The sequence below is a fragment of the Haliaeetus leucocephalus genome, unplaced genomic scaffold, assembly GCF_000737465.1.
Source record: "Haliaeetus leucocephalus isolate CR32 unplaced genomic scaffold, Haliaeetus_leucocephalus-4.0 Scaffold933, whole genome shotgun sequence".
Taxonomy (NCBI): domain Eukaryota; kingdom Metazoa; phylum Chordata; class Aves; order Accipitriformes; family Accipitridae; genus Haliaeetus; species Haliaeetus leucocephalus.
The window spans coordinates 3,039,521-3,065,108 of NW_010973369.1; the positions used below are offsets into that span (position 1 = coordinate 3,039,521).

At 47.9% G+C, this 25,588-nt stretch overlaps 1 protein-coding gene across 2 annotated transcripts in view; it reads left to right on the forward strand.

Annotated features, from left to right (window-relative positions):
- Positions 1 to 4,448: 4,448 nt before the first annotated feature.
- Positions 4,449 to 25,588, forward strand: part of PPP1R16B (protein phosphatase 1, regulatory subunit 16B) — a 42,519-nt gene continuing 21,379 nt past the window's right edge. Inside the window, exon 1 of one of the 2 annotated variants that reach the window (XM_010584075.1) lies at positions 4,449 to 4,851. In XM_010584075.1, the coding sequence (XP_010582377.1) occupies positions 4,605 to 4,851 (247 nt within the window). In that variant the 5' untranslated portion in view covers positions 4,449 to 4,604. The remainder of the gene's footprint in view (positions 4,852 to 25,588) is intronic. The other variant, XM_010584076.1, reaches the window with a different exon arrangement.

Here is a 25,588-nt window from a genome sequence, read left to right on the forward strand (position 1 = left end):
AGATTAGCTTGGGGTGGGGAGGAGAGGGCTATTTCTGTTGCTTTTCATGCCACTGACTTCACTTTATGCTGCAAATGCAGACGCTTCACTTAATCGTCTGGGCCCAATCCTGCAGGTGCCTCCCCACAAATGATACAGCAAATGCGAATGATCTTGATTTCAGAAGTGGCTGCTCACATACCTGGGTCTTGAATTTTATCTTTGCTTCAAAGATGCACAACTTAGAAGGATTCTCTAGTTGCTGAACTATTTCATTTCAAGGTGTCCCATTCAAGGGTTGCTCTTCCATGGTTTGTGTTTATTTTTTTTAAGTGGGATAAAACTGAAATCATTTGATGACACTTAAGTGAAGGACTCTTGTAAGTGTTTGCATTCTGCTTCAGTATCATGCTGTGCTTTAAGTAGTGCCTTGGGGAGATGTGACAGAGGATTTGCAGGTCTTACCTCTGGCTTCATCGTCTGGTGGGGAGACAAGAAGGCTTCCCAGCATCACTCAGCAGCATGGCTCTTTTAATGGATCCAGCTCCAACCTCAGCAATATAATGGCAAAGTGTCTGCAAGCTGAATACTTTGTAGGAAGGTCGAGGGGGGCAGCTCTGAGTATGTGCTGGAACAGGAGAATAAGCATACTTGTTTTTCTCCATTGCGGGATGCAAGTGCCAACCTCTAAATGTAAAATGGGAAGAAGTGTGTGCGTAGGAGACGAAGGACCCCTCCAGGCAGGGTTGGTGGTATGGGGTGGCCAGCTTGTTGCAACCACTGACTCAGTAAACTCGCTTCACAGAATCGCCATCTCTTCTCGTGTTGCAAGTGAATAACCAGTGCCCTGAAAGTCCTTTTGGGCTTAGTGAGATGAATCTTGTACTAACGTGAGACAAAATGTACAGGAAATGCAAACTTTTTTTAAAAAAAAGATTGTGTTTGCCAATACTTGCATGCCCTTTGTAGAGACTGATCTTTGACACGGTTGGAGCGGGTCTTTCTCTGCCGCAGTGCCGAGAGGAAAGTGATGGCATGAGCGCAATACGATAGTGAGCATCTCGCCTTCCTTTTGGCTCCTGAAATAGTCACCGTTGTCCCTGCAGGGCCAGGGGCCGCGTGTGTCTGGCAGGATGTGCTCAGCACAGCGACGGGCAGATCTGCTGAGCTCACGGAAACACAGCTCGGTCAAACACGAGGAACGGCACTTTTTTTTTCTTCTTTAAATAAAACAGAAGCCAAAATGCGATGCCTTGCAAACCACAGACACCCACACAACCAGCTTCTGTGTCGCTTTGCAGGTAAACAAATGCTGGGGCCTGAAACTGTGCTATAGTTAGACCGACCAGTTTGTGCAATGAGAAGTCAATGTGACATTTTTTTGGTACAAGGAAGAAACTAGGTCACTGGAAAAGAGGCAGCTGGAGTGATGGAGCCAAAGTCTTTCTGAGGCTCTGGGGTCCGTGGAGGATGCTAGGGGACTTGTGCCTAAGTCTGGGAGAAGTTGAGCTGTGTCCCCTTCAGGAAGACCTCTCATGGTGACCTCTCTGCTCCTTTAGAGGTTCATTTGCTGGTTGGTTTGAGGAGACACTGGTGTCTGGTACTTCCAGAAGATGTCTCCTGGTGTTTGTGGATCTCCCGTCTCCATTTCATTCCCTTCTGTAGGCCACTCGAATCTCCCTTTTGTTCTGTTGTGAGAGCAGAGGGAGCTGCTGGAGGATGAGGTGCATGCAGGAAAGCTGAAACACAAGCAAGTAGAGCAAGCCATGCTTCTCTCCTTATAAATCAATGTCATGTTGCTCTTTCCAAGGTACAGTCCTAATACCACCAAGAAAGCTTCCTGCTTTTGGGGGAAAAACGGGGAAACTCTGAAATAAGCTTTCTTTGCTTTAATAAACCTGCAGAATTAGGTCCTCGTTTCTACTTCAGGTGTGTTTTTGGAAATATTTGTTCATCTTTCAGCAAACAATAGCAGAAGTGGCCTGGAAAAGGAGCAGGGTGGGAGTGCCACACGTGGTATGCCAAGAGGCATTTCCTGCCCTTATCTCCCCTCCTTCGAGGTATTGTAAACGGGGCTTCAGATCTGCAGCCTGTGTTACTGCAGTGGAGATTGCCAAAAAAGATACTTTCCCAGGAATGCTTGCAAGGGGCAGGAGCCGTGCTGTGCAGAGCCAAGTTCACGAGAGGTGGTAAAGAGCTTTCCAGCCAAGTGCCTGTGCTTGGAAAATGCATCTGCCCCCAAATAAAAGCTTTTTGGAAATTGGGCTGCATTTACGCTGTGCTTGTCAGCAGGGTTTCTGGGTACTGTGGTGAGTCCCAGCTCATGGGGGCTGTGGGCAGGGGTCAGGGAGAGCTGTGTGGGGCTCTCATGCCATGGAGGAGCTGTGGCATGCTTCCCTTGCTTTCCAGTGGCATGCTGAAGTCTTGAGTTGATATTTTGCATCTCAGGCAAGTGTTTGAATTTCTAGGTAGCATCCCTCTTACGAAAAACTTTGCAAGGATTCGGGTTTGTCCCTATGTGGAACTGAAGCGGTTTTTTTGCAATTTTAAGTTCTTATGGGATGGAACAGGGTTGGGTTTTTTTATTCAGGTCTATCCTGAAACCCTCAAAATAAGGGTTGCAGGTGCTGCTGAAGCTGTCCTTGGCCTTCTGTTGGCCATTTACGGGATAAAGCGACTGCCCAGGACCTGCCTGTGTGCTCTGGCTGAGTTTGTTTGTTTTCAGTTCTCAAACCAATTATCTTGTGGAGGAAATGGCGTGCCTTGCTGTCAGTCTGCTGAGATATTTATAGGTAAGGTCAAATCCCTGTGGAAGGTCTGTAGCAATGTCTGGAAGGAGTGGATGTCTCAACCTTGCAAAATTCACTGGGATGTGATGGATGTGCTGCATGGCATGAACGTTTCCCTGCAGCTCCTCAGAGTAACGCCTCCATGATTGGGCTGCTGCTTTGCCCTCTGAAGAGGGATGAACAATGGCTTTTTGTGGCTTGGCTGGATGGGGTAAGGTTTGGTATCTCACCTGGGTCTTAGCTACCTCTCTTCTGCTGCTATTTTTCCCATAGATGCTTTGCATCCATTGTATATGAGACTGTTGCTTCCTTTCTTTCGGAGCAGGAGAGTTGAGCAAGGAATGGCTTCAGCTGCCCTGTTGGGGCTTTCTCAGGTGCTTGTAAATACTTAAGCTCTCCACAGTCTCCCTTCCCCATCAACTTTCCCCGCCCCCCCCCGCCCCAAGCTGGCTGAACCATAAGAACTCTCGTCTTGTATGTGGTTATTTGTAGCTTACCTTGATTTGGCACACTTACCTTGCCATTTGATGTGCTTTGCATGGGTCTGTTTGGAAACGACTCATTCAATTTGCTCATAACATTGGCTTTATTTCAAATGCACCTTTCTCTGTTGGACTGCTTCTTAAATCTGGGACGTGTTTACTCCTTCTGTGCAGCAGATGACTGGGTGGCTGCCCATGGGTCCCCTGGTTGATCATTCTTTGGGTAGCACTGCTTAGAGCTCTCTGATGTCATGGTCACACCAGGAGTCTGGGGCTGTGATTTAACTGCTCTTGTTGCTGGGCTTGTGGAGCCTGTACAGCAAAACCAGAATGAGCTAGCCTGTGGTAAAGAAAAAACCTGAATGAAGAGAGAAATTAACACAAACCCCCATGTTTTTAAGTAGCTGAAGTGGTTTAAGTGGTTTAAGGCTCCTTCCTGGGAGCCACATCCTATCCATCTGCCCTCAGCTAGGGCTGGGGTGAGAAGGGGCTGATGGATGAAGTAGAAGAGTGCAGATGATGCTCCTGGTGGGTAAAGCCCCTCTGGGAAAACCTGCTTGGCCTTGGGGTGCTGGATGGGTAGCCCCATGCATCTCTAGCCTCTGGCCTCTGGGTTATTTGTGCTGGGACGGTCTCATGTTGTGTCTGTGGCTGCCCTGGGCTCTGCCACTGCAGTCTTGGTCCCCTCTGCCCTGTGTTTTGCTGCTCAGACCAAAATGCTTCAGGGAGGTGGCTGTTGGTGTGCATCAGTGCAGCGCAGTCTTGGCTGCGGTGTTGGGGATACCTGTAACGAGGGGGGAAGGTTACACTGGAAGGGGCCAGCTGGAAGGAAGGACGTGTCTCAGTACTTGAATGTCTCTGGAGTTGTCTGAGGAATGGTATCAAATACTATGGAAGATCTTTGCTCATTAAGACTTCCTTCTGCTCATAAGAGAGGGCTACCTTGAACTATAGATGTGAATGAATTGCACGGTTAAACTACTGCTTAATCAAGATGGTTTTGCTTCGGTGTTTGGAGTGGGTGAAGGATGGAATCACAAAGCCTGGTGAGAACAACCAAGCAATTAAAGTGCAATTAAGCGAGCTGCCTTTTGAGATGGTAGGTGTTGCCCATTGCGTTTTCCAACAGGCTGGTCTTAGTTGCTTGTCTGCATGGGATGATGAGACTTGATCTCTCACACTTTCCTCCTCATTTCAGGTTTCCACTGTGTTCTCATCAGACACTGCAATGGGCCCTTCCCAGCTCGGCCTCAAGATGCTGGTATAGCAGCAGGCGGCCGCGATCCAGAGGACCTGCAGTGGGACATCGTTTCCTGCTGGGGCATCCTTCATCCCCTCTCTCTCGGCAGAAGCGATGGATGCCCATGTGGACCTCCTGACAGAGCTGCAGCTGCTGGATAAGGTGCCCACGCTGGAGAGGCTGCGGGCAGCCCAGAAGCGGAGGGCTCAGCAGCTGAAGAAATGGGCGCAGTATGAGAAGGAGATGCAGCACAAGAAGCGGAAGCATGAAAAGAAGAGAAATGCTGTTAACCGAAAGAAAGTGTCTTTTGAAGCCAGCGTTGCTCTGCTGGAGGCTTCTCTGAGGAACGACTTGGAGGAAGGTACGGCACTTGTATCTGGTGATTTCTTTGTCTGGCTACATGTGAGGTCCCTGTAATGCTGTGGTGTGCAAAGGCATCTGTGTTGACATCCATGGACTGGACTACCCTTGATGTGGTGTTGGTCTCTGGAGTGTTGCCATCTCTGATATAGCTATGGGGTCCTCAAAGCACTGTGTGACACCAGTGTTACCTAGACTGACATCAGGAGTGGGCGCATGAATGCCAGGATAGGGCAGGAGTTAAGACCGAGATTTGGGGAAAGGTCTTTTCTCTTTCTCTCTTTCCTTTTTACGCTTTCTACTTACAGAAGGTGTGAAACACTTCTTTGCCTTCTGGATGTGCCTCTTCTAGTGGCTTTATGGAAGTCCGTTGCAGGGATTTACATGTCAGTGTAAATCTCTTCGGCTTCCCTGCTTGGGGGGATGGATTGAGAGCTACATGGATGTATGAATTTTTTCCCTATTCAAAATACTGAAAAGCATGCCTTTGCTTAATGCTTCCTATAGAAGAGAACTGCAAATTGTTCAGAAATTGGTGTAATTGCACCATTTCAAAGTGGATCAAAGTGCTTTGCTTTTGCTTCAAAATCTGAAGGGGCGAAAAAAAATATGTCTAAAAGTCAATCCCCATTAGCCTCAGCATAGCATGGGGAAAGCCTGTAAGCTCTGGGGAGCCAGAGTTTACTTCTCTGCAGAGAAGTAAAAATGTTTCCCAGGAGACCTGGAGCAGCATTTGGGGTTGCCGCTCTGCCAGGTGGCAAAATCGGTGCGATCTTCCTGATCCCTTGGCATGGAAGAGACAAGGGAGATGCTTAGGAAACCTGGCCAGTTGAGTTGCATCTCTGCTAGTGAATGTTGCTCTAGTTTCCAGCATCTTTTGCAACAAGCAGTATATACTTGCCTGGTATGTGGGTGGAAGGCAAGGACCTTGTCTTTGCCTTGTGAGGAATCTCCCCAAAGTCACGTCCCTGTTTCTGAGAAGGTGCCTTTTGTGCACTCTAACTTGTCCTCATGTGGGTGTTCTGCACCAGTTTGGAAACGGAGCACTTTGGTGGTGGACAGTGATGCCTGCCTGGGCAGTGTGTTAAAAGCGTTTGCCAAGCCTTGCTGTGTGTCTGTGGTTTTGCGTGCATTTGTAGCTTCTCTCTGGGAGAGCAGACCTGTGATAATGCCCTGGAAACTGCAGGCTTTTATTTGTTTCTTCTTGCTTTAAAGGTTTAACAGTTACTTCCAGCTCTGTGCTCCAGTGAACCAGTGTTTCTTGCTCTGAGCCATTGTAGTCTTCTAGGAGAGCCCCAGCAGTGAAGCCAGCCAGAGCCCTACTGTGAAATCGTGTCTATTGACACTGCCTGAGATGACAGATTTATGACTTGTATTGCCTCTGCCTGTGCTGGCAGATGCTTGGCAGAGTATGGCTTTGGGTTTTGTACCCAGCTGCCCACCTGTAAGTGGCAGGTCGTAGTTTTGGGGTGGATAACGAGTGTTTCATCGTCCTCCTCTTTGTGTGGTGACGGTGCCTCTGCTCAGTGCTTGGGCTAGAGGGTGCGATGGAGCTGATGGGTCTGTGAGAGGCCCAACCTTTTAGTTTTGCTTTCTGCACTTTCTGGCTTTGGGCCTGGGCAGTTTGGAAGGAGGGGAAACTCCTTCACTGTCTGCCTTGCAAATATTTTCCTTTTTTTTTGAGAGATGCACAAAAGGTGGAGGTGTTTGCAAGCATGGCACTGGTGGAGGGTAGTTGTGCACCCTGATGGCAGTGAGCAGGCAGGGCTGGTGTGTGTTCAGGCAACGGCATTAACGTACCGGTGGCACGGGTCCTGTGGACAACAGTCTTGCACCACATGTGGACATGGATACTTTGCTGTTGGGGGTACAGGAGTTGAGCTTTCAGCTCACAGCTTTACCCTTTTCCTCCTGTAAGGGAAAATCCATTGCAGCAGGTCTCTTTTGGTACTGTAATTGTGTTGACCTCATTCCATAGGCGAGCCCAGGTAGTGGGCTTTAACCATCGGTCGCTCTTTCCGATGCGATGCTGGTTACATCAAATGTGATACAGGCACTTCCCTGCTCGGTGGAAAATCAACCTCTCCACCCACCAGAGAGGGCAGGGGCAGTATCCGCGGTGCCACAGGCACTTCCCTGTGTAGCTGGATTTTTCAGATGCCTCACGTTTTTAAATTTGATTTGCTTTGTGATCGGTTACTTCAAGTCCTAAAAATAGTGGGGGGGCAGGTTCTGTCCCTGGTCTGCCCCCTCTGTGCTGTGGCACCAGTATAAAGGGGAGGACGGGACAGAGTCAAACCCAGATGCCAAACTGGGAAAACTCCTTATCAAGTGCCCTAGGCCAAAGTGAGGGAATTCGTGGGCTTTTGGAGGTCCTGGGTGATTATTTTGGTGTATGAGTGATCTTTTGTTTCCATGTGGGAAGTGGAGGGGGAGGTGAAATATAAATGATTAAGAAGTTGAGAAGTTAGCGTGAGGAAGGTTAGAGAGCTGGGGGTGCGGCTGGCACACGTCACCTCTGAGCTACCTCTGGGCGGGTGTGCCATTTCCATTCTTTGTTACTTTTCTGTACTTTTGTATTTATTTTTAAGGTTATCGCTCCTGAAGTGGGAGAGGGGATGGTAGTAGGCAGTGTGTGATGAAATCGGGGGAAAGAAAGAAAGCAGAGTTGAATAGCAAGTTGGCTTTTTGCTGGAAGGTGTCTTGTGCTGTGGCGTAACCTCCTGATGGAGGCGGTGGGTTGAACCCTGTAGGATGGAGTCGGTGGGTGCAAAACCCTGCCCTGCTCTTTGGGGAGCAGCTCTGTGTCCCTGAGGACCTGGATGTGCTGACTTCGCTGTCTTTTGCCTGTGCCTTGCCCAGGTGTAATTGAAAGACCAGTGCTTGCTTCGCTCAGCTCCTGTGTGCCCATGTGTATCTGCAGCACCTTCCCTCATCCCTGTTTCCTTCTGCCACCGATGGCACGGCCACGGGGCTGAGCCACCCCGCCTTCCCACTTAGCCTGTGACCTCTGGCTCTGCAAATGCAGCAGCCTCAGAGAAGAGGACGTCTTTCCCCTGTAAGAAACCCAGGTTCCTCCACGGCTGCTGATGGGTGACTGTGCGTGTTGCAGCATTGCTGTATCTCGGCGTGGTGGCAAAGCAGGTCTGAAGGCAAGGACCCCAGGGAGCATCAGCCCCGGCGTGGGCAGGAGCTGCGAAGGGGTGACGGCGCCTGCCTGCTTGTTACGCACATCTTCTGCAACAGATCTGTCAAAATATCGCAGGTTTAACAAACAAGCTGCTATTAAAAGCCCCTTTGGATCTCTGTTGACAGAACCAGGGTAGGGAGCACACCGCGAACACGGTGGTGGCAGATGTGAGCAGACAGTCATGCTGGGGAGAAGTAGGTGATGGGCAGTGACCCCAGACCGAGGGCAGCGGGTCCCCCTGGCCTGCAGTGTGCTGGCCAGGACCTTCAGTTTGGAAAGCTGAAATATCTACGGACAGTTCATGGGTGAGCTCCGAGGTGAAAGCAGAGCGCTCCCAGTTGCCACACTGGGCCTGCTCTGCTCTCCCCTGTGGAGGAGCTGGGAAGGAGTATCTGTGGAGGGGCATCACGCACAATCACCATTTTAAGTGGAAATATGTCCTCATCCAGCTCTAGGGACGATCTGAGCTGGTTGCAGGGAGATGGTGCAAAGGGGAGGACGCTCAGTCCATACGGAGCTTAGAGGGAATGGCAGGGTTGTGTAGAACCTCAGGGCTGTTCTAATGACTGCGAAGAAGAGTTGCTTTATAATGCAATAAAACAATGCTTTATAAGCTACCTTACTAATCACAAAGAAATTATAAGGGCTGCTGAAGGCTGTGGCCCTTCAAGGCTGTCCTGCAAGGCGATGGACTGAAACCATGGGGAGGAGGCTGGTCCTGCCATTCCCAGGGCAGCACCTCATCCCCGAAAGCAGCCCCGTCTGCTGCAGGGCTGTCGTGTCCAGGTCTTTCTACATCGCTGAGTTCCTATGTAAGGAGCCCCAGAGTGTGGGGAGAGGAGCCGGTGTTCTGTAAATTAAAAATAGACATCCCAGAGGTGGGTGAAGTGGCTGCCTGTACAGGCGTGTGGCATTTGCTGCCTCGAAGTCCCTTTGCACCCCCGGCCTGTTTGCAGGGCAAGCTCCTACTTGAATGACAGAAGCGGGAGGTGTTCGTGTTAGCTGGGGGGTGAGCTGTGTTCGCTTCAGCGAACCAATGGAGAAATAAAGCCCCCGAAGGACCAATTCACCTTCCAGCAGCACTGGAGGTGCCCTGGTTTCTCCTGCTCTCAGATGAGAGTTGCCTCCCCTCAGGCACCTGCTCCCCCCTTGGTCATGGCTCCGGGAAACGTCGCTGCAAAGTCCTTCAGCTCCCACCTTCTGGCACTTCATCCTGCAAGCAAAACTTTGTCAGAGCCAGAGTGTTGCATAAAACAGTGTTTCTGCAGAACTTTGACCATGCAGATCCTTACAGCTGGTGAGCCAGAAAGTGAATGAAAACTCCGGTCTGATGACCTTGGACTTGGCATCCAGCAAAACGGTTCCCGCTAGTAGAGCAGCGGCTGCAAGCTTGGGGCTCGCTGGGTCCTGCACCAGTGTGGAGAAGATTTCCCCGGGGAGGGTATAAGCATTGCACAGCTTATTTGTGTAAATACATCCCCCACGTTTCCCTCCCTGCCAACCCTTAAATCTCCTGTAAATGTGTGTTAATGACGAGCGTGGTAGACCCTTTTAAGAGCCATCCCCAGGCAGCTCCTACTGCGCTCCCTCTGCACCTTTCTGGAATAAACCCAACCTTGTCATTTGCAAAGGCACTTCAAAAAGAGGCCCTAATTAGTGTCTATAAATTGCTTTCTTTAACCTTTCCAAGTTGATGTGATCTGTTCCCTTGTTACTAAAAACCTTTTATGAGGTGCCTTAATTTTCCACCCACATTATTAGTCTCCTGAAGCTTTTTACATGGGGTTCCTTTGTCCAAGTTTGTGAGCAAGTGCATTTATCTGTCTGAGAAGTCTTTTCTCCTGGGTTTTTTTGTGCCCTTTGAAGGGCTCTGGAAAAAAAAATAAAATCTTATTGCCAGCAGTCTGAGTGAATATCTGGGTATTTGGGGAATGACTCGAGTCAGAAATGAAAAGTTTCTGTTCAATAACAAAGGCTTTTCTTGAGTTTTAAACTCCATAGGTGTCGAAATGAAAGCTGTCCTCTTTGGGAAGCTGTGTGTGGGAGCCCTTGGCAAAGATGGATTTTGCTAATTTTGTTAATGGTGGTTGGTATGTCTTCCAAAAGCAGATTCATATATTTGGCCACATTTAACTTGGCTTTTTCATGCAATCTGGATGCAATGCCAATGTGGGGTGGCTTGCATATGGCAGCTAACTAGATGGCATCTGGGAGCACAAGCAATATTGAATATGCAACTTTCTCTGTTGTCATAACAAGTAAATAATCTTTTTTTTTTTTTTCCCCTGACTTCCTGGAATTTCAATCAAGTGGGAAAATTGTTTCCATTTCCATGAGAGCTTGAAATGCCAACTTTTCTGTTTGGAAATTAATGCTGAAAGTCCATCTCAGGTTTTCCTGTGATGAGGCCCTCTCCCTCCCCAAATTTGGAGTCAACTTAAACATTTTGTTTCAAATCCTTTCTTTAATCAAAAAAGTTTGATCAGAAATACTTTTTTTTACTTTTCAAATAACAAAATGAGATATTTCCTTCACTTCAGAATGTGTTTTCCAAAATGTGCACCAGCTGTTGTAGAAGAGCTTTGGTTTCAGTGGGTCAAGCATCTTAATCCCTTTAAGAAAGATTGGGGTGTCTGTTCTCGGGGTGCTGGCTGTTGCATGCACTGAGCATCGCTGCTTGCTGTTTCAACATGTGCAAGTTCGGAAACAGACTTTTTCCATACCTACAGGCCAGACATTCTGCATCTCTTGAGTTTCTCAATTCACAGCAAGGCTCATAGCAGAAGCAGCCTCCCTCCTGCTCCCCGAGCAGTGAGCTGCTTTTCTTGACTAAAACAAGAACTGAAAACGTGCATGCAAATGTGCTCTGACTGTCCTTTCCAAGAAATGGTGATGTAGGGATCCTGGCTGGAATTTTTTGATCAAAATTTAAACCCCCACCCGCCCCCCCCTTGCAGGCCTGGCTGCCCACCCCCACCTCCGTGGGCACATCTTTCCGCCTGCACCTTGTTTCAGCAGGGTGTGCGTTCTCGGCTTGCATGATGGAAATGGGTTGGTTTCACATCGTTTCGGTTTCTGGCTTTTACGCATGTGCCAGCTTCTACCATTTCTGATACCACTGAAAATATTTCTTGTGTATGTTGTAATAAATAGTATTACAAGATAACGAATAAACATTGGATTCAAACTACTTATCCCTCTAGTAAGGATGGTCTGTTTGGATTCAAGGTGTTTTAAATCAAACAGGGATTGGCCAATGACTGCTGCCAATCCCAGATTTTATTTCTTACTAGAAGTGGTTTAAATCACTTAATTGGCTTCTAAAATTTGGCTACAATGTGTTTTGGAGGGGAAACTCAGAACTGGTGTCTCATTGGTTGCATGTACCCCTAAATGCAAACTGGGCATTTCTTTGGTTTATTAGTATTGTTGACAGTTGCTTCTCAACACAACCGTGGGTAAGGAGTATTCCCTTTTGAAAGGAGATACGGACAATGGGGAGTAAAGGCTGAAACTCTTAGGGTTGTGCATGCAAGGTGCAGTAGGTAGGATATGTAAGGTCACCATCTGCTCTGCAAACCCTGCCCGGCCAAATCACAGCAGGGAGGGCTCAGGACGCAACGGCTGCCTTGGCTGGGAGCGTCAGAACTTTTGTCAGCCAAAGGCAGATTATCAATGGGACCTTAATTCAACCAGGTGCTTGGAGATGTTTATGCCTATAACCAAGTACTAAATCACTGGCATTTAACCTTTCCCTTCCCTGTCCTGGCTGCTCTGCTTCCAATGAGATGGAGGCAGCCTTGGATGGCTGCTTATTTTCTGCTGCCTACAGGCTGCCAAATGTCAAAGCCAGAACTTCCCAATCTGAACCTGATAATACTTACTGATATATCAGTAGCCAGTAACTTCCCAGCTTGGTTGTCCGTGTGATTTCCCTGGCGGGATCATTGCCTGCCATCCGCACAAGGGGGACCAAGGCATGGAAATGCAGTGATGGCTATGGGTACGGGTTGGATCAAGCACTGAAAGCGGCACACCTGGCTGCCTGCTTGGGGGGATCACGGCATGGAAGGGCTGACACTACATCCCAGCCAGTTCCTCGCTCTGGGGGGCTGTGACATGGAGTTTTTTGCAGGCAACGTGTTTCTTGCCTGCCTGGCTGCCTTCCAGTTGCGTGCTGTTTCCTACGCTCCAATTAACTGTGTGTTTGTCCCACTCCAATAACGAGAAACCAGAGAGTGTAAATAGCAGCTCAGTCGGGGGACCTCTGGTATCTTCTGCGTAATAAGCAGCAGCAACCCAGAGTGAAATATCGTCTGTCTTCCCACCTTGGCTGTGACCTCTGATAGCCAAGGCTCTGTCTCGCTGCAGTGCTGTGTTGTGATATCTAACCCAATTCTGCCAAAAGGATGTAAGACATTAGCCTGATCACTCCTGAGAGCTTGCTGGTACCTGGTATTTTGCAACATCATTCTGTTTTCAAGTGTGTTTTGTCAAAAAAAAAAAAAACCCAAACCCCAAACCAAAGCAACCCACAACCATAAGCACAGTTCTGCAGCCAAGTATCTAACTCTTCTTTGCAAATGAATATAGGTGGGAAAATGAATATTTTTGGAGGTGAACCCTTCTTACAGGGCTAACCCTCATGTGGCTGCTTTACCCTGATGCAGTTGAAAATGTGGTGCTTGGATGTAGTTTCTGGACAGGAAGGACTGTAAGCTGTGGCTGCAGGCTCTGCTTTCTGCCCATTCTCCTGGTCAAGGAGAACTTGAAAAGTGGATTAAATCTATTTTTTTTTTTTTTCCAGATTTAAATTCCTGCCTTTTTGGATTCGGGCCAGCTCAGCTCAGCTGGTATAGATTTCTTCCTCCTAGAATCATGGAAAATAGAGGTTGAGAGGGCCTCAGGAGGTCATGTAATCCACCTCCTGCCCCAAGGCAGGATCAACTGTATCTAAAATGCTTGCTAATGAGGTTGGAGTTAGGTATCTTAGTGTATTTATAGGCATCTCCACAACACAAGAGCACATATACCTGTGCAAGTGGCCCTGCTTCTCATTCAGTTCTGCATATTTTTCCTACTTGCTTATATTTATCTTCCTTTATTTTGCTTTGCATGCCATCCTTACGCTTATTGACTGCGAGTTTTCCTACTTCCGTGAAGAACGCTCTAATTCTTTCTTTAATAGCAGTTGCTATGGCAGCTGGTTCAGGCGGTGCCTTATAACCCAGTGCTGAGCTGCTTTTACATACACTTTCACTGCTTGGTTTTTTTCCCTCTGGAGCCTGGCCAGATCTTTGGGAAACCTTATCACCCACTGCAAATGTCTTGACAAAAAAATAAAATTAAAAAAAAATATAATCAGGTTCTGGCACAACTGTTAAAAAAAGTCTCCTAAGCCTTGCCTACCCTCTAACCTGTCACCCAGAGGATGCTAAATAGGCCAGGAAGCAAACTGTTTAATTCTGTCTGCTGATGCCTTTGTAATCAAAAGCTAACATGGAATCAAGCACCCTGCACTCCTTTTAATTCAGGGAACAAGAGTCCATGTGCAGCTACTAGCAAGCGGATGCAGTTTCTGCTGAAGTCCCTGCAATTTGCAACTGCTTATTGCTGAATTTGGCCTCTGGATTCTCTAGATAGTGTGAGGTAGACAGGCTGTAAATATCACTCATGTAGGAAACTGGCTTTAGTTGCTCTGTTGTGTTTCCCATGCTCCCTATACATTTTATAACAGTTTGCAGCATCTGTCAGTTTGGCCGAGGATTTCAAGCTATATCTCAATTCCCTTTTTCCTGGTGGTCTCATCTGTTCTGCCTGGCTTTGCTTTCAAAATGGCACAGAGGACTGGTCCCCACCTTGAGTGTAAGAGCACCAAGCTCTGAATTGCAGTGGGAATCTTCCAAAGTCTCATTTATCTTTGTGTGCCTTTACCTGGGCTGACAAGAGAAATCCTATTAGTTAAAAAAAAGAAAAACCAACCCCACTCCACTCCCCCCAAAAAACAATCACCCACCAAACAAAAGAAAACCACTTTTTTTTTTTTTCTCCTAAGGGCTACTGCTATAGTGATCACCTCTAAAAAGGGGAGACTGGAGCAGGAATTAAGCTGAAAGTCACTCTCACACCATTCTCCTTGCTTGCACCAGCCCTATTTTAGCTCGGTTGGCAGCTGATGGTTTCCACAGTAGAGAAGTGTTATCTGCACACAGCTTGTATTTTGTCCTGTGTTACACCAACATCTGTCTGGAAACATTCATATTTTGAGTGGGTGGGGGAGATTCTGGCACCTTCAAAGTATTTCCACTCTGGTCTGATTCAGAGCAGCAAAGGTTGGAGATCGAGTGCTGATACTTGCACGTGCGCAGTTCTGGTTGAAACGACAGTAGTGAGACATGACGGCTTGGTGCATTCAAAGTCTTTCGAATATCCCATTTGAAGGATTCTCTATATCAAAACTATCTATTTCAATAAAAGCAAAATTTTACTAGGAGAATATTATTGATTTGAAAACCATGAAGTCCTTGCACAGAAATGGAGCAGCTCTACTGCACCAAGGTTTCATTGCTGCAGAACATCTGTGGTTGGGACAAGGAAGTCACCTGGAAATCCATACCAGCTCTCAGCCTCTTGGAGTTGGAAAGCAGCAATGACCCTGCAGTGAAGGACAGCCATTTCACTCAAGTTAAGGACGTAGAGAGAAGAGCACTTTCTGCATCTGTCTGCCAATGTTGGGTTCAGTTCTGATGTGTTGTCAGAGGAGACAGGTGAGTGTCTGGGGTGCTGTGATTAACCCTCTGGAGAGTCTGTCAGCTCTACAGAGACCAGGACCCAACTGAGAAACCTGGGGCTGGACAACATGTGGTGCTCCCACGGAGAGCGAGTTTCAGCCTACTTAGGAGCTCAGACTCTTTCTGTGACTCTTAAACTTTTCAGACCTGGTTTATTTTTTCACTTCAGATCCTGTCAGTTTGCCTTTAATTAGCAAGGCTAGAGCAGGGCTCCATGGGAACTTAAATGGGACTCTTCTTTTAATTAAAATTTGGGTTTGGTAGCCTGAAATAGCAGGCATTAGAAGGAGCCAGAGCTCCAGCAAAGGAGGGCAGTCCCCGTGGATCTGCAGTGACATCCGCCTGGCTGTCAGGCAGTTGATCACAGGGTTTTCTTTCCTCCTAAAGCTGATGCTGTCAAAACAATGATGTAAGTCCCTCAATGTGATATGAAGCTCCAGTCTAGGCTGTAACGAGTCAACTTCCAACCTGCTGCTGGATGCTGTGCCAAAACCACAACGTATCTGGGTTGGTAGGGGACAGCGGGTCATGGAGAGATGCTGGAAGTCCATTTTGCTTTTATTAGAAGGGCCACTGAGTTTAAAATTTCATCTTAAAGACCATCTAAGCAGGATTCCCTGTGTGCTTTCATAGTAAATTTATTCTTCCATAACTTTAATCATGCAGTTGTGAAATAGCTACATACAAGCTGCTGCTCTGCCTCCTGACCCAAATTATTCTCATCTGTGGCAATTTTCCATCACTCTTCAAGGCAAGGAAAGCTGTCATTTGAGCACTGAATCTGTAGCGTGGATTCAAGATTTGGGTCATCATTGCATTGTACCACTCAGCACTCTACAGTTGCCCATGTGTTTAGTAGTGGGAATGTTTGCAGCGTTGATCTGTCCAGTTATCCTAAGGGGAACAAGAGAAGAGGAAATATTTCTTGCTTCACTTACATTCAAAGACTTGTCTTCTAGCTGAAGGGTGGTATTTGTTGACTGATTTCCTCCTGTGAAGTGGGACTGACAGCTTGAATTGCAGCTAGAGGTGGAAGGAGCCATGCCCAGAGCAATGCAAGGGTGACGAGACGGAGGTCTTGCCATCTGGCTTTGCCTGATCCTTGTATCATTCTCTTGGGTTTGAAAGCTTCAAGAAACATGTTGCTTGTTCACCCTTCCTGGACCAAGCTACCATTCAGCTACCACTAACTGGGGGCTTCTTGTGAATTCCTGAGCATTTTGGCACAGATCTCTAAAGATATTTGGATATTTTTAACTTCCACTGAAGTCAGTTTGGTTTGGTCACCTAACCTTAAGAATACAGAGTGCTCCTTAAGAATACAGAGTACGTCTGAAAAATGCTCAGCTCCTTTCTGTTGGATGGTGGTGTAAAGGCCACCTGGTTAAGCACTTCTGCCCCATGGTATTAAAATACACTGTCATGGCATTTTGTGCCCCTTGGTGATTGCCCCGATCAGCACCAGGAGTTCCCAGCAGCGGTGGAAATGTCTCACCTCTGCTGCGGGGAGGAGGGGTTCCCTGGGGCAGCTATTACCCAGTTCTGGGAACCGACCCCGGTGCTGTGAGCTCCCCACCCTCCTCCTTCCCTTCCCACAGGAAGGGGTTGTGGGTTTTCCAGCTGTGGAACAGGAAAGAAATAGGGATCCTGTTTACCTACCCACTGAGCTGCTCACATCTATTTAAAACTTCTCCTTGTAACATGCTGCTTATCGCTGTGGCACCTCGTTTGCCAGCTGTCCTGTCCCTGCTGTGCCCTCTGGAAAGAGATCCTTCATGCAGCACTGTGCATGGAGGTCCTGAGGTGCCACGGCTAGGATGCTCAGAGGGCTTCAAAAGCCAGCAGGCTGATTCGAGGCGTTAAGATGCCAGCACTGGTTGCTGTGTAACTGGGAAATGAAAATAACAGCTTCGTCACCCACAGACCAGGGGGTCTTGGGACTGGGGGGGGGCAAGAGAATGTTATTTATTCACACCGCAGTGGGCAAAGTTGGTCTTGCAGTTTTGCCCTGTTCCAAAGCAGTATCTGTCTTAGAGCCTAATAACATCCAACTCGATATCAGCTCCTTGGGAGGTGACAGATAGTGTCTGGCCTGTGCATGAACACAGAGGTTTGGTGAGACTCATGCAAAGCCTTGGCTACATTTATTATTTCTCATTAAAATATGAGAGGTCATTGGGCACAGGCTGTTTTGTTGTGGACATCCCTTTGCTCTTGTTGGGAAGTCCGAATTCTCTGGAGCTGCACTAGAAGCCTGCAGCGTGGCAGACCTGCTGTGTGGGAGACCACCTTCCACACTGGACGGGAGGTGGCTCGGAAGCAGGAGAACCAGGAGGGCTTCCCGTGCACGGGACCTGGGAGCACTCGGCGCTTCTGCGTGCTCTCGATGCTATGGGAAGGTCTTGCTTCTGCACGGGAGCAATTTGTCTCATCGTTACAGCTCTGAGAGGTGTGAGCAAAGGCAAGCAGGGTGAGAGAGCTGTGACTGGAGAGAATTTGCTGGTGGAAATGCTTGTGGGGTAGGTGAAGGGAAAGCTGGAGGTCTCCTTGCCAGAGCAGGATGGACATGATGCAGGAGCAGGGCGAGCAGTGCAGCCTGCCCCTGGCTCTGGAACAGCCTCCTGGAGCACCAAAAATCTTGTTAGATTTGGTACAATTTGCAGTGTACAGAGTGATTGTGTAAAATGCTGACTTGTGGGTTTAGGCTTTTAACCTGAGCAAAAGGGTCACGGGCTGGGGGGGTATTTGCTTTGGAAAGAAAACATGTACCTGTGCTTGTGCATCCCCTGGGATGTGCACAGCTCTAGAAAGCAGCGGGACTGGCAGGAGCACGCAGGGACATGGCCAGGGCAGCGTTCTCCGAGACTGCTGGTGAGGGGAGCTTTTTGTGCTGTCATCAACCCTGGGGAGTGAGTTGTTCCCGTGGGGTTTGGGGAGAGTGGGTGTGTGAAGGGCTCCATAGGGCTTTTTACCCTGCCAGCCTAGGCATGTCTCGCTGCACAGGTGATTGCACCGGCTGGCCCTGGTGTTAATGAGAAGCCTGGTAGCCGTGCTGTGCGTGGCAGAGGGTTTTCAGGTAGTGGTTAACAAGCAACTGGTGGAGCCAGGAGCCCAGGCACACAGCAAGTCACTGAGTGGCTGCATTTAACTAAAATTAGACCTTTGTAAGTGGTGGTGGCAGCTGTGCATAACAGTGAATTAATCTTGCAGGGGAGAGGATTTGCTAGAGGAGGTGATGGCTCCCAGGTGCCCTAGCCAGTGCAGGTACTGGGAGCTGGGATCTGTATCAGGCTTCCATTGGGAAGGCAGGCACGGTGCCCCTGGGGTGTGTATGTGTCGTGTTCCCACAAGATAGAGCGATACAGCGCTGCGAGCATCCCGAGGGGAGCACCAGCATGCCCTGCCTTAGTGCAAATGCTGGCTTGTATCAGGGACCACATAACTACACTCATGTGCATCCACGAGTGGGATGCTTGGGGACCCACACATGGGCACAGCCAGTGCTTGAACCAAATCCTTCCTGCGTGGCTCTTCCCACTGGCTGAAATGGGCTGAGCCAAGAGCCTTGGTCTGGTGAGGTGGTTTCAACCTGCCCGTAATAGGAACAAGCTGCCCGGTGCAGGGAGAGTGGCACTGCCAACAGGCACCGAGCATCACTTACTCTAATTAAATTTGGGGGGGCTTATTTTATGGCCTTTTTTTTTTTTTTGGACGGCTGCTTAACTGGGAAATTAAGCTATGGGGGAGGGAAGGTGTCCGTATTTAAAAGGGTCTACCCTTCACCCATAAATCTGGGCCAGATCCATTGGTACATGCTGGCTGCTTTGTGTGACCCTGGTAAGGAAAGCAAGCATAAATGTCACTTTATAGCTGTTCTGCTTTGCTCAATGAATCTGGATCAGTGGCTCTCTCCCTCCTAATCAGGTTAGTTTCCTTTTGATCTACTCCTGTCAGGGGAAACCTAAACCGATTTAGCTATTCCCATCCATTTTCCATTCGCCTGATGGCTTTTTCCACAAGGCCATGTCAGCTCTACCTTAATTACTGTTGAGTTGTCTGATGCTGTAGCAGCTGACGCTCTGGTGTATAACTTTGTAACTCTTAGCCAATATTCATTGTGAATTTTTTGCCAGATGTTTTATTTCATTTTTGGACAGATTAGTTTTAAATTGGCAAATGCACTAGATTTAAGGAGAAGACAATTGCTACTAGCTGTCAGAAAGAAAGCACTAATTATCAATCATGTTTTATTGAGCCTCTGTTGAACTGATTTGCTGCAGAAAACATCATTTTCTTGTAGTCTATCTTCAGGAAATCTGATTTTTGCGAGTTCTGCTCTCTCGATAATGGTGATGTATGCTAGAGCATAGAATAGAGGAAAAATTAGCTCAGGATTAAAATCTGTGACACCCTGGAATTTAAATCACCTGTTTTTAGGAGCACAAAACCATTATCTGTGCTGGTGTGCCATAAAATCATTGCAGATGCGCGTTCCTTGTTGCTTTTGCATGTAAACCCTGCCTGTGCACATGATTTACAGCGCCTTCCCGGACGCAGCAGGGTTTAGTGAATGCAGTGGCTTGTTTGTTTGCTCTGAATAGGCCCCGGTTTTGAAAATGAGCCTTGAGTTACTGTGAGACAAGATAAGAATAGTTGGGGGAAATTTCAGTGTTCCTGCCTCGCTCTGGGGCTTGGCTGCGGCGCTGCACTTCCCGTGACTCAGAGCAGCAGCAAGGCACCAGCTTCCTCTGAAATCACTTGGGTTTTGCAAAGCTCCTGGTACGGTCATTAAGTAAATCAGGTTTTTAGTGAGTTATTCTCCGCTGCAGTTGCGTGTGATGTCTAAAACGTGTGCTCCTGTTGTCGTTACTGCACTCGAATTGAGTGCCTGGAAAGGCAGGTGGAGGCGAAGGGGCATCTTCCAAAGAGGCTCACGTAGCCCTTTCCTGATTCCAAGCTGGTTTCGTTTTTCTCTTGTGATAAGTTGAATAGGGGTCAGCAGTTTTTATCAAGCTATTTTTCTTGTGAAAAGGGAAGTGTTATCTGTGAGGGGAGATATGGTACCCTGTGTGACATGGACACATGGGAGCTGATCCAGAAATGTGGCCAAATAGGACCCGTCAGTGGGTCGGCGTAGCCTGGCCCATCTCTCACTGCTGGTTGAGTCCTGGGGGATGTGTTTCATCAACAGCAAATTTCTCCTTCAGACACATCAGAAAGGAAGGGATTGCGAGCCAAGAAGGTGGAGAAACCTTGTCATTCCGATTTAGCCCACTATCTGAAGAAACTCCTTGATTTAAATACTCTGGGGTAGACGAGGGATGGACCAGATGGTTGCAAAGCATGCCCAAACTGCTGACAATATAAGGACCTCTTTGTAGGAGCTCCTGCTTCCCCCACAGTTCCTTGAAGAACCTCTTTCTAATGCTCTTGGATTTTTACTGCAGAATAGAAATCCAAGGGAGGGTTTGCATATCTTGCCCAGCTGCTCTGGGGCTCAGGTCTATCTGAATTCCCATCTCACCAGGGCTCTCGTGACTGGTTACTGGTGGGCTGGTGCTGGGGTGGAGGAGGTGGCTTTGCTTGCGTCTTGTTCCCTTCCCATGGTGACTTCCCACGGTGAGTCTGCAGATCACAGCTGCCGTGATTTGTTCCTCTCCACCTGCAGTGGGGATAGCCCTGCCTGAACCTCGCCTGTGTGTGCTGAGCATCCATCTCCGCTTTTATAGGTGTTTTATTTACTAGAAATCCCTGGTGCATATGTTCTCCTTTTTAATCTCTTTGCTGCTGCTGTGCATTACAGGCACAAACCACCTCAAACCAGTTTGGTTTATTGGGTCTGTCTAGAGGAACGGCCCCGCTGGGGAGCAAGGCTTCAGCAGTGAAGAAGTTAATGTGGTCTGTCCCGAAAACTATCTGTGCCTCATGCCAAGCCTGATTGTCATCTTGCTCCTTTTAGCACCCGCAGTTGTTCTGTCCCCAGAGCACCGTATGTGGCCATTTGATCTACGAGGCATGCACGTTTGTTGGGAAACTGTCCCTTGCTTCAGAGCCCCTAGTGCCCTGTTAGGTGGATGAGGCAGCGCCAGAGCTTGCTGTTCCTTCTTGTGTCCTTCAACCGAACGTACGTGGTGATGTGTGGAGATCTTGGCCAGCAAAATGTGTTCTGTCCCCTAGTAATAGGTTGCACAGATTATGCAGCTTACGCAACCAGGGCCCATTTTAACTCGCTTTTTGCTGGTGATCCCCTTCTTCCCAGGTGTGCCGGATGGTGGAAAGGTAATGGTCCTCTTGGGCCGTGGAGCCAAGCCAGAGGTTACAGCTGTAAGAGCTGGCAGCAGCCAGGGCAGAAGCAGCGTTCAGCCTTCATGCACTCATTTTTCAAAGGGGAATATAGCTAGAATTTGGTTCAAGGTTTGTAGGTCAAGTTGCCATTATACAACTGTACTAGTTGCAGCTGCTCATGCGAGATCCAGACCTTGTTGGATGCTCCTGATCTGGTGGGCTCCTTTCCCTGGGAATTATTCTTTACAATGAGATGTATAGAAACAAACAGGATTTCTGTGTTGTAGCACTAACTGGGTTGGTGGAGTGGGTGGCTTGGAGTGGGATTTGCTTCAGTCTGTGAAATGTGGGAAACATCTCAGAAGCATTTGTTACAAACAGCTGCTTGGAAAGAAATCAAATTTTTTAAGACTGTGTTTTTTCCAGACAAAGGTAGGACCAAAACCACTTGAGGGATGGATCTTATAACTGATCACAGATCTAGTAATGAGGATCAGATATCCTGCATCTCCCTAAACAGGTACAAGTGCTCTTGGCACAAGTTGCACTGAGCATGTGGATCTTTGCCCATGTCTGAAGGACAGGACTGTTTGTGTGAGGAAGGTTATACCCCTGGTTTAGTGAGTGAGAGCGCAACCGTCCCATTTCATTTCACAAGGGATAAAATGGTCCGTGCTGTCTCCAGGAACCACAGCATTTTGAAATCTGTAAGGGCCCTGTCACCCTGGCTAGCCAGCCCCGCTCCCATTCTTGAAGGACTTGCTCTCGAAAAGGGTGTTGAGTAAGATGCTACAGGCCTCTTCTGCTGGATGCTGGTCAGCAGAAAAATACGTGTTCTTTCATCAGAAGCTGCCAAAGTTGCTCAATTATACTCAGTGCTGGAGATACTGAATTTTGGGTTTAGTAGCAGGAAAAAGTAGAGGAGTGCTGGATCCGGCCCAAGCAGTTGCATGGGACTGCACGTCTTCCCAGCACCGTGCATGAGCCTCAAACTGACAACTGGTTCCCTGTGCTGTCACTGGGATCTACCTCTGCAACCTGTAATTAGTGCTGTCAGCAGAGCAGCGTGAGCAGCCACTTAAGCATTAATTACTTTAATGAACTTACTAAGGTGGGTTTAGGTGCTAAAGCATTTTGTTGTTACTATAAATTTTTAAGTCAAAATATTAGACTGTGGAGTCGATGGGAGATGACGTAAAGCTCAAGCCTGGTGGCTTTCTTCCTGTCTTAATGTTCAAACTGTGGGTTTTTTTTAGGTAATTTAATCATTGCCCAGAAGCAGCCATGGCCGGCAGCGTGGCAGGAGAGTGTAAGGAGGCTCTCTCCCCATTTGCTCATATATAGGTGTAAGAGATGCAGTGAGTACAGACAGGGCAATCTGCCATTCAAGCTCAGAAGATGGATGTCACCTTTCTTGCACTGTGACAGCTAAAAGGTGGCCCATGACGCCTGGGCTCTTGTAGTGTTAAATATGTAATGAAAAACTCCCTGATGCGAGGGAGCTCTCTTATAAGCAAACAGGATGGAATAAAATGGTTCATTAACAAAACTGGTTTTAATACAGAAGTTAGCAGAGTTTTCACTACTGTGGAGAGGAGAATAGTCCTGCCATTGCTAATGGCAAAACTTAATGGGGAATTTTAATGACTGTTAATTATTTTGAAAATTGCAGTTTTCTTGGGAAATGCAGTATACTTTGGCAAACTGAAGCTTTTCTCTGCTATTGCAGAAAGGAGAACTATTAACTCCTCTGGGCTGACTCTTGCTGAAGAGGGTATGGGAGGCATTAGACTTGCAATACTAATGTGGAGAGTTGGACAGGGTCTTTCATCCCAAGACAGGAGACCTCTCGAAGGGACAAAGGGAGAGAATTGTGATATATTGCTCTCTCTCTCTGCTCCCTGCTGTTTCCTGCAACTGCGTGTTCCCAGCATCGAGGAGTTGTGTCTTCAATGTTCAGAGATACTGCTCTGATAAATGGGATGCTTTAAACCTGCATAAAAGCTGTAGGAATGATGTGGTTTTTAATTTGGTAGTTTAAACTATGTATTTTGTTAGTAAGCTCAGCATGTAAATAAAAATTTAAAAAAAAAAATTAAAAAAAAAAAAAAAATTACTGTATGCACTGAGCCTGAAGTACTCATTCAGAAACAGGATGAAACATCAGTGACCTGGTCTGAAGCCCTAAGGCAAAACACTTTCTGGAGGAGAATTTCAGCTCTTTTCCTCTTTATGTTAAGTAAAAGACTTCTAGACTGACCCTGAAGGCTGTGCTGTTAGACCAGTCTTGTGAGTGTTGGGAGTCCTGAGCTCACATCCCTGGTGTAAGCTGTGCCCGTGGGTTTGGACCCCAGACCTCCCCTCCCATGAAGAGCATCCTTGTTCCTCTGCCATGACATACACAACTCCTCAGCGGTTTGTGAGAGGGAACTGGATTTCTCTCTCTGCCCAGGTCTGATCTGAAGGGTTTTGCTGAATTCAAGCCATATTCTGCAGATGAAAGTTTTAAGCTGACTGAGATGGCTTTTGAAAGTGAAGCAGCCACTCACTAAAACGGAAAATGCTCCCAACCCTGTGTGCAGTTTCTTTTTTACTGTGTCCAAGTGCAGGAAGCTGAGCAGAGGAGAGCTGGCAGCAAAAGCTATCTTGTTTTGAGTTCGCGTGAGGCTGGCACTTTGGTGTCTGTGGATATGGCAGGGATGGGTGAAGGCAACAAGTTGGACTTTTTTTTTTTTTCTCTCTGAAAAGTCTAAATAACCTGTCAGCCTCTCAAGCTGCTTCCCTGTGGGCTAACCTCCTGGCAACCACAAAGCTATATTGCATCATCCAGCCTGGGAATACTCATCTTCTACTGCTTGAGGTGGTGGGAAGCAGAAATCACATAGAACTTGTGACAGAAGTTGGAAAGAGTTTCCAACTTTGTGTGATGAGGCAGGTGAAATAACTATTAAAACAAGTTGGTCTGTATGCAAAGCACTTGACAGTCAGGTTATAGACCAACCCAGGTTGTATCACTGCATGCCCACTTCTTTTGACCTAATTTACATGTCTTTTGTGCTGTCTCTGAGGAGTCGTGGAAGGCAATTTCAAACCTTCTTCAAAGAAATTAGGAAATGTTAAGGAAATTAATGTTTTGTCCACTCTTTATTTTAATTTTTTTTCTTTTTTTAAACTTGGATGCTCAAGGTAATGGGTCTTAAATTTGGATTGCATGAGTAGGAAGCTGCAGCAAATTTGTGCTGTGATCTTTATTGAGCAGACCATCCTCAACTGGATCAGGCCCAGGGCCCACGAGGAGGATGATCTCCAGCTTCAGGCCCTGGCTGGGGGAACTAGTGTCCTCTGTGCACAGCAGCCGTCACACCGATTTCTTTCTGTACCTTCTGTCAGGCCCATCTCATTGATTATAAGTATTACTGGAGCTGTGAAAAACCTGCATTTCTGCCAAGCTCAGGTGCTAACTTCTGATTCAACTCTTGAATGTATGAACTGGTTTCCATGCAGTGCTGAATACCTTTGATGATGATGTTCACAGATAAACTCTCTTGACTTCTCTGACAAGGCTTTGGTGGTTGCCAAGGGCTGGGAGAGAAGTCCCTGTGGCTCTCTAATCCATTTGGTTATGTTGAAAACAACTCTGCAGCATGGAGTCTTGGAAATGCCCCTACTTGGTACGCGGTGGTAGAAGGATCACCTACACCTCCAGGCCAGGTCCCACGAAGGGCCAGCATGCCACTAGCTGTGGGATTTTGTGCAGTTGCGTGGTGGCCCATGACAGTTACCCACTGCCTCTGTGTCCTGAGCCGGCTGTCACAGGTGCTGCGAGGCAGCAGCTGCACGGGGGTGATGCTTGACATTGAGGGTTGCTTTGGGATTGGAGGGGTTTGACACGGAGAGTAAATTGAACGTGCTTTTTCGTTAACACAGAAAAGAAGTTATAAAGTGTGTGATTTGTCTGTGTGTGATAGGTGCTGAAATGAAGGTTGAAAGAGAACAGGGTTTGATTCCCTGATGGAGAGAGATGCGCTCGCGTGTGCGCTTTTGCAGATGACACCAAGTTGGGAGGCAGGGTCGATCTGCTTGAGGGTAGGGAGGCCCTACAGAGGGATCTGGTCAGGCTGGATCGGTGGGCTGAGGCCAATCGTGTGAGGTTCAACAAGGCCAAGTGCCGGGTCCTGCACCTGGGTCACGGCAACCCCATGCAGCGCTACGGGCTTGGGGAAGAGTGGCTGGAAAGCTGCCCGGCAGAGAAAGACCTGGGGGTGCTGGTTGGCAGCCAGCTGAATATGAGCCAGCAGCGTGCCCAGGTGGCCAAGAAGGCCAACGGCATCCTGGCCTGCATCAGAAATAGTGTGGCCAGCAGGAGCAGGGAGGTGGTTGTTCCCCTGTACTGGGCACTGGTGAGGCCGCACCTCGAGTCCTGTGTTCAGTTTTGGGCCCCTCACTACAGGAAAGACGTGGAGGTGCTGGAG